Source organism: Ambystoma mexicanum, chromosome 8, assembly GCF_040938575.1.
Source record: "Ambystoma mexicanum isolate Mex_15411 chromosome 8, UKY_AmexF1_1, whole genome shotgun sequence".
NCBI lineage: Eukaryota > Metazoa > Chordata > Amphibia > Caudata > Ambystomatidae > Ambystoma > Ambystoma mexicanum.
The window spans coordinates 1,290,794,106-1,290,809,004 of NC_090929.1; the positions used below are offsets into that span (position 1 = coordinate 1,290,794,106).

At 43.6% G+C, this 14,899-nt stretch overlaps 1 protein-coding gene across 2 annotated transcripts in view; it reads right to left on the reverse strand.

Annotated features, from left to right (window-relative positions):
- The window catches only part of LOC138472975 (gamma-aminobutyric acid receptor subunit pi-like), a 1,132,082-nt gene that overhangs the window by 314,558 nt on the left and 802,625 nt on the right, over window positions 1-14,899 (reverse strand). For both annotated transcript variants that reach the window (XM_069611405.1, XM_069611406.1), the window contains 2 exons: window positions 7,080-7,147; window positions 6,612-6,829 (listed from right to left, as the gene is read on the reverse strand). In XM_069611405.1, the coding sequence (XP_069467506.1) occupies window positions 6,612-6,829; window positions 7,080-7,147 (286 nt within the window). The remainder of the gene's footprint in view (window positions 1-6,611; window positions 6,830-7,079; window positions 7,148-14,899) is intronic.

Here is a 14,899-nt window from a genome sequence, read left to right on the forward strand (position 1 = left end):
CAAAGAGGCAATGAAATGGAACAAAGTCACTAATGGATTATGATTGCCCTCGATCTGTTTAACCACTTGCAAATTGACCACATTGCTCCAGGAATCCACGTTTCAAAATGAAATAATCAATCAGTTACTCCTCATTAGTAGCAAGAAACTCGTCTGCAGTTGGACTGTCAAGGTTTGTCCTGCCGTTTTTTTTTATAAGGAAACTTTCTCTACATTGTACTTCTAGTAGCTGATAACCAACTTTTACCATATGAAACGTGTTTGCCTCTGGTACTGCCCATCCTTGTCCTTCTAAAATGTATTCCTCCGTATCCTGCAGTGTTCAACATAAGTTGGCATAACATTCTCCCATGATGATTATATAGGGAGGATCTCCAAACACTTCCCTGGTCACCTCATCAAGTGTATTCAATAGGCTCAACAAATCAGCATGTTGTCTTATTGTGCTTGTGGGTGAATTATGGAACTTAAACATGGATCACACATTTTGGAGAGTTTGTAAACACATGATGTTATTAGAACCAACTCAAATGTCAGCAAGTTCCCATATCAATGCTGATGAAAATCAGGCGACCAAAATGTCTATGACTCTATACCTAACTTACTTGCCATTGATACGATCCAGCACTGCATTGATACCCCGTAGTAATGTTGCCGAATATTCGGCATTCATATGTTTCAGAGCAGAATAATCCTAGATAAAACATTCACTTACAATATGTAACTTTAAAAAAAGGTTTTAGGTTGACTTTACTGGACACCTGTACAAATGTGTAGAATGGGGCTGTGGGACACTGGTATATGCGGGGGTTCTGGTGGGGACACATGCTTTGGGACTGTTCAAGAATTCAAAGTTTCTGTGGTAAAGCATTGGATAGAGTGGATGTGGTGCTAAATATCACGTTCCCTTGGACTCCTATTCAAGTTAATGTGTTGTCATGCAGAGGGCGATGTGACACTACTAAGAAATATGAGTAGTGGATTAATAGATCTTTGATAGTTGCAAAAAAGACAATTTTAAAGGTTTGAAAGACTAGAAAGAAACCTCACGTGAATGACTTGTTGGTGGAGCTACAGGTCCTGTCCAACTATGAAAAGATAATGATGTTGAATAAGGAACGGCGGATCTGTAGCTCGAGCAATGGGCGCCTTTCAATAATTTGTATGGTTAGGAATGAACTTTATAGGTAACACTATGACTGGGGGAATGGTGGTGGGTCTGTGTTGTGTGAGTGGTGGATATTTGTGTGTATGTGGGTTACGTGTCCTTTTTGTTTTTTTGAAATATTGGCTGTTCTATTCGGGTTGCTTTATTTTTAATTACTATTCAATACGTTATGTTATTTGAGTATGCTTTGGATATGTTTTAAACAATGATTTTATGATTTTACAAGAATGACTTCTTTTGAGTATGGGAAGATATTGTGCCTTAACCCTTTTAATTAACTGTGTGAACATGTTGCTGGTACAGCTAGTACATTTGGGGAAAGGACACACATGTTTTAGGGTGGGTGTGGGCTTGGGGGTTAACATATTGTTGCCTGGGGGTTCCCCCTGGATTTCAATGTTACAATAAAGCTCATCAGAAGGGCCTCCCATTGGGTTTCTCTTTGGATATTTCTCAAAGGGTGTCTATCCACCCACTTTTCTCACACATGGGTGCTCATTTTCCTGAATGGCTATGCTCTCCAAGTTCTCCATCCATTCCTGCCACTGAGGGTATTCAAGTCATTAGTTACGTTGTAAGTTCCATGAAATATAGTGCTGTGTACTTGTGGATTATAACTTCGGCATGGCCATTTCCATTAAGTTATCATCATGATTTAACATACAGCAAACATTTAAGGCACCAGACCCCGTATAGAATGGAATAAAATACATAACACCAAAAGTGGCTCGATGGTAAAACCACCCTCCCAATCCTTAATCAGTGGTATTCATTGTTTGATCAGTAACTCACATGAATTCCTTGATTTAGTCAATCATTTGTTTACAAAGAAAAATTAATTGGTAGACTAAAAAATGTCAAAGGATCCTGACTTTAGTGCCCAGCCATAACTTTGACACAAAGCTTGTCTTTCTAATTTATATTCCAGAAAACGCTTTGGCTGGCAAAACAAAAGTCAGAGGATAAATACCCATTGTTTTATGCAGTGAATCAATTGAAGATTAGTTACAATGGCATGGTGGGCAAAGATTAAAGTAACACAATCCCACGTAATTGTTTTCGGCACATTTCCAACTCACCCAATTCTTTTTTTCTTTTTGTCATTTCTAGATCCAATCCTTTATTGAATTAGCTGTCCCCAACCTTTCAGGTTTAACCAAAATAAACTCTAGTTTATTAAGTACTATGTGTAATGGAAAGCACGTTTTTTCATGGAAATTATATGTGTCAGCGCCACCAGCAATGAGGTAGTCACAGGTGGTAGGTTAAAGACCCAATTTACTGCTTTCATAAATAGTGCTGATCCCCCGTATTAAGCTGATTATAAGAAGAATGTGATGTTTGTGGAGTTATATGTATAGATATGTTTGTTTTGTCAGTGGAGGGAAATGAAACAATTGTGACATCTTGACTAGCTGTTCTCTGATTATCAGACACTACCTTGAAGTTTATTTTGACATGATCATTATGCATTGACACCCAGGATTTACCAACTCACATCTACCCTTACCACAATTAAATCAGTAGCAGGAGTAGGCATAACTTATTCATTACCATGTGAGGTTCATGTAGTTGACTACCTGGGATCTTCTGGAGAAGTGTCTCTCTTTTGATATCCAAATGAATACATTTAAGGATGCTATTGTTACATCTCACAGCAAGCAGCAGTCGCCTGCCACACAACATGCTAAATTGTCTGTACAGCGTTATCATTCATCCAGTTGCCACTTGGCCTCCACTTTCTGGCAGTGTTGGTGCTTGCCATGGCAATGCTCTGTTGCAGTGCATTGCGCGGCGCTGAAACGGAAACCCCGTTACGTGACCGCCCAGCTGACTACGTCCCGCGTCCGGATTGTGATGGACATGCCACTTTAGTCAGTTTAAAACTGGCATCCTCACGCAGAACGCTGCTTCTATTTATAGCGTTCTCACTTACTCACCATTCCTGACTCTGAAGATTACCTGGTTACCGACTTCGGCCTACTGTTTGGATTTTCTTCTGCCTTACATCTTGGACCCTTTGATTCCTGATCCTCTGACCCGGACTTCATTTATGGACTGCTGCGCTTTTCGTCTGTCTGTCTGACTCCCTCCTGCCTGTTGTCGACTTTAGCCTGTCCATGGATTCCCGCGTAGTTTCCCTACTACGCCGCTTGTCTACATTTTTGCGTTCCCGCGCACAGATTGAACTCTGTTTGGTTCTGCTGTTTCCTGTCCAGTACCAATACTCTAAAGATGCCTCTACCTGACCTCTGTGGGTAAACCTTCCTTCCTTCCTTCTGTGTCTCATTTGGGGATAGTCAACTAAGAGAAAGGGACATTTCTTACCTTAGTACTGCTACTTATCTCCATTCACCTGCTGCATACCACTTGCTGTGTTTCTACCTGGCATATCAGTTTTCTGTGATTGCTCTCCACTACAGTCTTCAAGACAGTGCACTCTGGGACGCTCTGCTGTGGTGGTGCACCATCCCGGATAAAGTGCAACCCTTGTTCCGTTTGGGATAACTTACCTGTACTAACTACCTTTTTTTTGTTTTATCCAGTCATTTTGTCCTAGTCTCTGGACTGTATAGAATCCAGTTATTCTCAGTGTGGTAAGACTCTGCCCTTCTTTGAAACTCTATTTGTATGAAAACATAAACAGCTATACTTCTAGTGCTTTTCTTCTTTTATTAGGGCAATCCTTCTGCAACTCTATTCTTCTAACTATAAGGTATTCCCAGTTCAGAATTAGTAGAGCTATTTATCACAAGTGTCCATCCGTACTAATCTGATCTACTTTTCTCCTACAGCGCAGTGAATTGGCGGTGCGTGGTTTTCCCCGCTCTTTAATTTGATCGGTCCCTCTGTGTGTTTACTCCCGCAGGGGGTCATATCATAGTTCCTCAAGTTAAGGAGGTCCGGTATAGGACAAACTTGGCCTTTCCAGTCCACAGGATTTCGACAGTCATCAGTTCCTCACCAGTTTCAGGTTTCGCATTCAAAGCCCTGGCCTGTGTGTTGAGTAACAACTATATCAGGAGATAAAGCAACAATTATGTTTCTCCGATCATTAGCAAAACCCCGACCCACTTGTGTCCCAAGCAGCAAGGAGCTCCTTTGAATGTTTCTTCTCCAAAATTCGCTTGTTGTAGTTCCTGCAATGTTCCACCATCGTGATCACAGGTTGATTCCAGTGTTTCTCTCAACTGTTATATGAGGGGAGTGATACAAATGTTATAGATAGGTTTCCCACATCCTATATTTTAGAGCTTAATGATGGAAGATTCCCCAAATTCTTATTTTGTAATAAATGTGCAACAAGGTCGTCAATTGGAGAAACATGTCCTCCTGCTTTGGGCTGTTAGTTTGTCAGAGTGGTGTTGTGAAACCCGCATTCAATTTCCTTTAGATGTGGCATAATCTCAGACGCAACAGTGAGATGTAGTCCTGCTTCTTGATGGGGGTTCTGAGAGAATTTAGCAAGAATGCCAGTGAAAGGATCAGGGAAATGCTCCAGAAATAAAATTGGTTCAAAAATGCCCAAAGCATTGCCCTTACCTTTAATATTGGGTTTGATGCCATTGACTTTTAGCTTGGCTTAGTTCTGCACAGCTACAGCAGCCCTTTCTCTGAACCAAAGTGTCATGCCTTCTATAATAGCATTTCTTATATGATAATGAGTGAAGTCTCCAGACATTTCCTCATATGATAGTTCACAGATCCTTGTTGTACAAAAAGTGTAATGTATCTATTTGAGAGAGAAAGATATAAAGGTAGAGAGAGGGAGAAAGAGAGCAGTATTAAGAAAGGGCAAGAGTGATAGATAGAGGAGGGTTGAAAGAGGAACAGTGAGAACATTAAACTGGGTATGTCTAAAGTATCCAGTTTTAGACATCAGAGAAGACCAGTGTGGAAGAGGATGGTTATGCCTTAGATAAATAAATAAATAAATGAACGTAAAAAACGGGAATGTGATGAGGGTTTGGGGTGCCCTTGCAGATGGGATGGGGCACTCCCCATATGAATGTCACTTGTGAATGCCCTGTCCTATATCATGTCTTGTATAATCCTAGTTTTTCCTTTTTTAGCAGACATTCTTTAGACCCCCCTTTCTCCCGTAGCCTGAAGGCAATGCTGGACATGTACAAATGGGTGATTGAAAGTACTGTCCTGCTCCATCCCCTCTTGGGGTCACTGGACCAAGGTCGCTGGCTTACGTACATCGTCAGCCGGTTTGTACCTGTGTGGACTATCAACTGCTGTATAACAACAAAAATTATTATGTGGATGGAGGATGAATGCCCCTTGGCTTATTTGGCTGATCTAGAAAGACTTTCCCAGAAGAAATCTTCACCGCAGGAAGGCTACGTCCTACCAAAATTGAGTTATAACTGTTCCATGAAAACAGATGATGAATTTCCATATAAATGACTGGGCATTTTGTTATTGCCAACATGGAGCGAACTTGCATAGAGGTCAGTTTTCTCCAAGTTTATTTAGACATGTTATCAGGATACTTTAAAGGTGCAAGCTCTGGATGGGGTGTTAGGTTAGTTAGGTGGGATTTCTGGGGCTAGCTTGCTGCATTTCTTAACTTGCAAGCCAATTTATTAAATCACCTCTGGTTCCCCTCTCTAATGCTTGGTGATGACTTTTATTCTTTTCTATGCCTTGTTCTGCTCTGGTATTATTTTCTAAATGTGATTTCAGGATTGTCTGTACCCCTCACCAACCTGCCCGCCAAGGACTCTGACTGCTCCTTGCACTAACACACTCCAATTCTACATTACAAAGCACAATACAGATACCAAGTAAATTACCCAACATTACTATACTACTACAACCAGCTTACACAGCAAAGCCACAGCCAATGCATCTAAGCACAGCAGCAAACCCACGGTTCCCCTTCGGACACAAATGCCTCTACGATTGTGACACAGAACACCTGCAAACTAGCCTGCACACAGAGCTCATGCTACTTTCGTTCTGCACACATCTACACAACAGCACAGTTATCTTGCATGTTGCCTCTCTCCCCATTAACCTAATCCTCACATAAATGGCAGTGGAGTGCGGCATAAATACTATTAACCAAACATAAAATAACATTTATTATTTATGTTGAAATGAGGTGTAAATGCAGCTATGGAATAGATTAGCCAAAATGTGTTTTTATATAGTGCTTGCTACTGCAGTATTTACGGTTTTAGAGTAACCAACATGGTACTATCCACAAAGTAATTGTATTCTGTTTATCATCCTTGGGAGGATAAAAGTCTAAGTTGGACGGGCTGTGAATCCAACCAGGTTACCCTCTGAGAAGTAAGGTATATTTATATCAGGAATTTGAGTTTTTGCAAGCATTGAAAAAGCACTTCAATAGACAAAAATATAAACTCATGAACTCGTTTTCATTTAAATAAAAGATCTCTAGAAGTCAAACAATATTTCTACTCACCTCAAGGCATAAAGAACTGTCCCATTTGCATAAATCCTTATTAAGCGGTTCTCCACTGTAATGTCATGAAGGAAAGACTTCTTTGAATCCACTATGAAGGTATCAGGAACCCAGAGCAGCTCTACAAGCCGGCCGTCTAGGCTTAAGCTCTTATTGCCATCAAAACAGAGCCGCTCGTCCGTCCAACGCTGTCTTAAAAATATTGTTGCAGTGTAATCCTAGGAAACAAATCACTTTTTCAGAGCAACTTTCTTTCCTGCGCATATCCAAACCAAAATGTACCAATGTCCCTTAGTTCCACAGAACTCTCAGCACTTAACAGTGTGGTTGTAATCACTAATCACTGTTTTTTATAGAGACAAAAGGGCAGTGATGTGGGACATTTCTCTAAATAATAAATAAAATAAACACGAGTGCATTACTTGAAAGAAAGAACACCAAAATTGAACCCAAAGCAAAATAACATACCATGTTTATTTCCGATATTGTGTCAATGCTTGCAATATCAAGACTCATTCCTACTGTCACCGGGCCATCTATAAGGAAAAGGAACAATGTTTAAAAATACTTTAATTGAGCATCTGTGTCTAACGTAGGTGGTAATTACTGCTTTGGCATTTGTATCACTTTAGATAAGTTAACAATAAGTTTAAAGGCGTGTGACATGTAAAACTGATAAAGCTTCTGCCAATGTTGACGTGGCAGCATTACCATAAGTGGGTGTGCTCTTAAAACGTATGGAAAGCAGACCATTCAATGATCAACCGTATTAGCATGTGAAGGTCGTTACCAACCTCGTTTCAGACAATCGGAGTGCAGTCAACAACTACTGATATTGACTCTATTCTGCACATTGTGGCTTCCAAAGTAAACAGGGAAAACACAATGCAATTCCCAGGTAAAATATCTTTCAACAAGATACGTTATCTCTGGCATGACGTTTAATGTTGAGCAACATGCTACTTAACCCACGAAACACTTTCACTTTGCAACAGAGAAACCCTTTACTTTTACATGACAACAAATGTATAATCATGTTAAACATTGTCTGCTTTCTAATCAAGGGGCGATTCCAGGCTGACAGCCCTTCAGCGCCGTGCCTTACGAGAAAACCAACCGTTTCTACTTTTCTTTTTTTATTTTTTTTTTATCAATCTGTGTCGTGTTACTGCTTATGACAGGTGACTGCGGGCGTTTTCGTTCGCATTTGAGCCTGTGATAACAAGCTCCCATAACAATTAGTGTTCACTGAACTGCATCTTCTAATTGCCTATCACAGGTAACTGTGGGCGTGTTCCTTCACCTTTGAACCTATGATTATAGTTCCCAAAACAACCCCTGTCTACGGAACGGGACTCTTTAATTGCAAAGCCTAAGAAGCAGCAGTTGTGCAGTGAGGAGCTTCAAGGCAATCCAGTGTTTCACAGACTCTACCTGCTCCTACTGGGCATATACTCAGGCATATATTCAGTCTGCATTGGAATTTGGAGGGCAATTTCATTCATTCTACACGCTTGGGAGCCCCGAAGCTTTGATTACTCAGCGTTTCGTGCTTGGCCTGTGTGTCAGACATAAAAGGACTGCGCATGTGCAAAGTGAGCGTCTGCAGTTCTCGCAGAGGTAGCAGAGAAGCAGGTCAGAATCAATACAGGCTGCGAGTATGTGACTTCATTTAAGAGAAATATATTCTATTTCCATACGTTTTGAGAGCCAATTATATCATGCTCTTACAACCTTCGAAGTACTCTATTCGGAAATGATTCTAGGGCACCACAACTTGAGGGACTTTCCGGGTGGGGTAAAAACCCTATCATTGTGGAGAGATCAATTTTTAAGCCATACTCGGCTGGAGGTGGGGGATTTTACCCGCCAACAAGTGTTTTCCCAAAAGACAATCAAATACCCACAGGGTCCGGAAAGAGGGTCTCAGACAATGCTGAGGCCAGGGTTACGGCTGCATGAACACCCTCACACCAGATGGTGAGAGGGTCGTTGGTTTCAAACCTGAAGTACACGTTAACAGCCTCTACTTTGAAAAATGTCATATCTGAGTTTTTTCCAATGGGAGGGCCACCAGGTGAGAAAGAAGGCCATCTGGAACAAATCACGTGCCCCCCCCCCCCCGGAACTTAAGGTGGCCGGCCCGCACAATGTCACTCATGGTATCAATATCCACGGGACAGGTGGAGAGACTGGGGTCCCAGTATCACATATTCCGTTGGATTCCTCTTTTGAGCTGAATGAAATCTCGGCCTTATTAGAGGTCTCCAAACTGGCCACAGAAAATCGGGCCAATTTCAAACAGAGGGAAACTAGATCCCCTCTGAAATCCAACATGATAGAGTCTGACCTGACTCAAGAGAACACAGTTCCCCTTCCCCTTCACATCGTGTGGCCAGGAGGCCTTGTGATTCCACTCCCTGACTCCCTATGGAAGGTAAGCCCATTGTGGCTTAAATGCACTGAACGCTATGCTGGGAGGAATTGTGCTCCATATTTCATCTGGAACATCCAATGACTTTGATGGATTAAGTTGCCTCCTGCTATGTGTGCCCCTCACTGCCTTCCATCCTGCGTGTGTTCATGTTTGCATTATTCACAATGAGCCCTTGTGTTATCTAAGGCCTTTCCAACATGGCCGACCCCTTCCTCGTGGTTTGAAGTGCCTCTCTGCAGCCCTGCCTGCCTGCCTATGATACTACATATGCACCAATCAGGCGAGCTGGCAGGCAAACCGGCCCGCCTCCAAGGTTTGATTTTAAGGCTCCTGTTCATTTCCTGTTCGATGACGGTTCTGTGGTGAGCCCCCCACTCATGCCCCGTGTCTTCCTCCTGTCCCCCACACCCGCTCATGCCCTGTGTCTTCCTCCTGTTCCCCCCACCCACCGCTCATGCCCTGTGTCTTCCTCCTGTTCCCCCACCCCCGCTCATGCCCCTTGTCGTCCTCCTGTTCTCCCACCCCCGCTCATGCCCCTTGTCTTACTCCTGTTCCCCCCACCCCCGCTCATGCCCCGTGTCTCTCTCCTGTTCCCCCCACTCCTTGCTCATGCCCGTGTCTCCCTCCTGTTCCCCCCACCCCCCGCTCATGCCCCTTGTCTTCCTCCTGTTCCCCCACCCCCGCTCATGCCCCTTGTCTTCCTCCTGTTCCCCCACCCCCCGCTCATGCCCCGTGTCTCTCTCCTGTTCCCCCACCCCCGCTCATGCCCCATGTCTTCCTCCTGTTCCCCCCACCCCCGCTCATGCCCCTTGTCTCTCTCCTGTTCCCCCCACCCCCTGCTCATGCCCTGTGTCTTCCTCCTGTTCCCCCCACACCCCGCTCATGCCCCGTGTCTCTCTCCTGTTCCCCACACCCCCCTCTCTTGCCCCGTGTCTTCCTCCTGTTCGCCCCCACCCCCTGCTCATTCCCCGTGTCTTCTGCCTGTTCCCCCACACCCCGCTCATGCCCCGCGTCTTCCTCCTGTTCCTCCCACCCCCTGTTCATGCCCCGTGTCTTCCTCCTGTTCCCCACACATCCTGCTCATGCCCCTTGTCGTTCTCTTGTCCCCCCTCCTATGATTCTCCTTGTCGTCCTCTTGTTCCCCCCACCCCTATGATGCCCGTGGTTGACCTCTTGTTCCCCCACCCCCGCTGATGCCCTGTTGTGTTCTCTTTGTACCCCCACCCTACTCAGAATCTCCATGTGTTTCTCTCTTTATCCCCACCTCCTATGCCCTGTGTTGTCTCTCTGTGTCCCCCTACCCACTTGTAGTCTAGATATAGTCCTGTATTTGTGCCCTCCCCCCTTGTCCATCTGTGTGCCCACTCCTCATTGTTTTTGTTGGCGCCTTCCCCCTATGTCCATCTGTTTGCCCCCACTGCCCCCTGCGTCCTTTCATGTGATCCCTACATTTGCCCTTGCATCCTTTGTTCTTGAGCCCCCCTTGCCACATGTTTCATCGTTGTGCCCCCCTTTATCAATCTGATTCCCCCTCCTGCTTATCTTCCTTTTCCTCTCCCTTCCCCTTTCTCCCTCCTGCTCTGTCATCCGTGCCTCTGCCTCCTCCTTCTCCCTCTCCCCCTCACCCCACCCTTCCTTCCTTCCCCCTTCGGTCTCTTCTCTGGCACTACCCCAATTGCCATCAGGCATAGTAATAGTAGTGCCTGCCTTCTGCTTCCATCCTCCCTTCCTCCCCCCTTTTTTCTCCTTCTTTTTTACAAGCACTTACTCTTATCACTGTCCTTGACCTCTGATAAAGAGCTTGTCTGTCTCCCCCTCCTCCTCTGTGTCTTCTCCTCCCCTCCTCCTAGCACTACCTTCATTGTTCATTGACTCTCAAGATAGTCACCTGTTTGTTACTCTCCCCTCCTATTCCCTCCCCTCCCCCACTTCCTCCCCTCCTCCCCCTCCTTTTGTAATTTTTGTATACTGCAACAATTGCCGTCAGGCATAGTAATGCTACTGCTTGTATTGTCTCCTTTTTTCCTCCCTCACCTCTCCATTATTTGTTCCATGCATTTGTACTATCTGTTATGATATGATAGTTATTTCTCACATTCTGATTTGCTTCAAGGACCTGTAAGAATGTAATTGTATTTTCCCTTGTTTCCCTCCCTCCTTGAAGCGCTTTGAAACACATTGTGTATAGGCGCTATACAAATAAACAATCAATCAATCAATCAATCAATAACACTTGCTGCTTTAAACTTTGTTCTAAGTTCTGTAGTCAAAGTGTTTGAAAATCTGAAAACAGAGGTACAACAACATTCCGGCTTACACTTGGAAATCACAAAGGACTTAGAAATCAATGAAACTTCATTGGTTGCCCTAAAGGCGGCAGTGAACGATTCAGTAGGAGAGACCCTGATGGAATTTTGCCTAATATAAAAGCAACAGTCTGGAAAGATGGATCTTCTCCTAGAACAATGGGAGGAGTAAAGGAGGAACTGACAACATTGAACTCGTACTTGGTGGATGGCATGAATGGGAGACATCATGGAATATGTTCACGATGTCAGAAAACCTTGACATCTGACTTTCTGGACGTTACATTGGATGATACCCCACTATCAGCTTCAACACTAGGAGAATTTGTTCAACTGGCTCAGTTAGTGGAGGAATCTGATAATCCCACCCCTAATGTTATGGAGGCTCCCGGGAGTCGAAATCAGAAAAACAGGGAAGAAAGTATCAACAAACAAAACAAGCCAAATGGGAAAACCAAAAAGAAGAGGAAGAAGCACATCCAAGAATCAAAGAAGACCGTGCCAGTCGCCTCATGAGAACTAAAGAAGATACACCTTGAGAAATGCAAAATAACAGTACTGATATAAACCAGTTCATTTGAAATTTAAAGGGGCTGACTCAGAAGAAGTGAACACGGCTCAGTGTTACTGGGGAGGAAAAAAAAAGGAAAGGTCAAAATGGCTGGGAATGAGGTAACCAGCCCAGAGATCTCCAATGTTAGAGTGGGGGTTCAAACTGAGCTACACCAAGAACCATTAAAAATGGCTCTGATTTTTCTGAGAGGGAAACAATGCGGTGATGGCAACCCCCCTGGAGGTCTACAAGTTCAAAATACACATACTGGGCCCACTTTAATTATCCCCCATTTGACATTGAGACCCAAAAACGATATTGCTGTACCTCCACCCTCACAGGGGATCCCAATCAAGTTTGGGGAGGAGGATGTAAGTACAGAGGTAGAAGTTACTGCAAATCAACAAGACTCAGGGGTCACGGATACCTTGATACAACCGAATTGTTCATGTTCGAAAGCTAGCCTGGAACAACTGAAAGTGAATAAACCAAAGGGCCCCTTTCATAAAGGGTGTTCAAGGGTTGTTATCTCTAGATCAACTTCGGCAAATATAATTTTTCACCTCGGCGGACATTGAGTTCATTAGATTTCCATTTGCTCCATTAACGGACACCGTGGAACTGGGCTTAAAGTCCAGACTGGGGGTGGAAGCCATCTGGAGATCTGAAACTGATTAGTCAAGGATGGGTTACTCAATACCTCTGGATCTGCCAGTTAGGCCAAAATTGAGCAATGTCTAAACAACAAACCATAATGTATCACAAATTAGGCATAACAACGCGCACATATCACTTTTCTACCCTCAATGTGTGGGCTGTGGTCCCCGAGATTGTTTCCCAAATGTTTCTTAAATTAGGATTTCCTGAGCAGTCACTCTAGTTAGGGAAACCATTTGAGTGTTAGCCTGGAACACTAGGGGTCATTAATCATTTTGTGGTGAAAATAATGGGGCCCATATCTTCAAAAATGTTGATTTGATAGGTTTCCAGGTGACTTGGTTAAAGGTTCCATTTGAGCTCGATGGCTTCTCTACATTTAATCAATTGGCTTTATGGGAAGGGGTGGGTTGCCCAGCGGGGGGCTTATGCATTGCTTGTAGAAATTAAGATTTTACACATTCAGTTTTGGTGTCGGTTTGGGTCACAGGTATTTTGCTGGTCTTAGTTGAATCTAGCCTGGAAGGGTATAACTTGAAATGGATTGTAGTTAACATCTATTGGAACCCTTTGAAATGTCCCCTATTGGACTTTCAGCAGAAGTTAGCAGATCTGCCTATACTCGTCTCAATATCCCTCCAATGAACTCCTCCTTATGGGAGATTTAAACTCCCAGTGTATAAAAGGGGGTCTCCAAGTTTCTATGAGGTGTAAAGCTCCCACAACTAATGGTGATACATGGCGCAATTTCATGCTGGGATGGGACTTACTAATGCTCAATGGGAACATCAGGGGGGATATCCCACCAGCCCCCACCTGGGCGAGGGATGTTCGTTTTTCAATAATTGAATATATTTTTCTCGTAAAGACCCTTTTCAATAGGTGTGCCCACTTTTCCATAAAAAATGGAGCTCCAAGTGAACATGCTAGTCTGGAAGCTGTGTTTAATGTCAAAGTGGGAGCGCTGAATTCTGCTTTTCCCAAGAGCTTTTGCTGAATAATGCTGGGAATAGAGTGAAGTTTAAAAAAGGAGAGTAACTGGGAAAGGCCACCAGTTCTATGATGGAGGGGGAATTATCAACGTTATGTCAACCTAGTCACTTTGTCGAATTTTTAAGGGATCTGAATCCACCAGAATGGACACCTGCTCTGCAAGCCATCAAACATACCATCTGTTTGATGCCCAGATTTGGGAGAAAAAAAGATAAAGGTGGAGACTTGTAAGACAACTAAAAATGGCAAATAAACATTCAGATGACCATAAGAGAGAAGTGAGATTGGTGAAGAATAAATACAGAAATTGCTCCAGATACCATAAATGACTTAGGTTGCAAAGAGAGGGAGAACAGATGCTTAGGCAGTTTGTTTGAAGAACTCCCGTAATTTCTGGTCGATTATCGGGTCCATGGAGGGACTGGCTAATACAGCACAGGATGGAATCATGCAGGAACAAGTCTGGGTGGACCATTTTTCTAAACTAAAAAATCGTCCTCGTCTAGATTCCCAGGACCACATGGGCTAAGTAATGAGATCCTTAAATCAAACCCTGAACTCTGGGCTTGGGTTCTAACAGCATTCTTTGGAAGAATAATTGACATACAACAAATACCGGAATCCTGGAGAAGATCGATCATCATTCCGATATACAAGAGGGGAGATTGTTTGCCTGCCTCAAAACTATTGCACAATCTTCGTCTTGGATGCTGACGTAAAGATTTTCACCAGTTTGGTGTTGCCAGATCTGGAACTTTGGGCAAAAACACAGGGAATCTTCCCTAAACACCAGATAGGTTTTAGGAGAGGCCTCTCAACCACGCTTAATGTCCTTGTTCTGAGTAGTGTGCCCTGTAGCTCTTTCACCAAGGGCGGCACTCCTTTATTTGGGACATGGGTGGGCCTGTCCCAAGCTTTCGACACCATTAATATGGTCCACCTCTGGGGAAAGTTAAAACAATGGGGACTCCCAGTTAGTCTCTTGGCTATTCTGATAGAACTCCACCAAAAATAGAACTCCACGTCAGATTGAGCAGGATGAGGCAACTTTCAAAATCCATCAAAACAGAAAGAGGAGTACGACAGTGTGCTTACGGGCCCCATTTTTGGTCAACTTATATGTATCTGATTTGGCTAGGTGGATACAAGAGTTGGCTTTGGCGAGCCCAAAAATAGCAATTACTCAAATAAATTGGTTGGCATATGCCGATGATATTGTATTATTGGATCACACGCAGATTGGTTTACAGGTCTCCTTGACACACTCCATGAAAATGCAGGGTAGAACAACCAAAAAATATACCCTGAAAAATCGGAAATTGTGATTTTCAAACATCGTCTA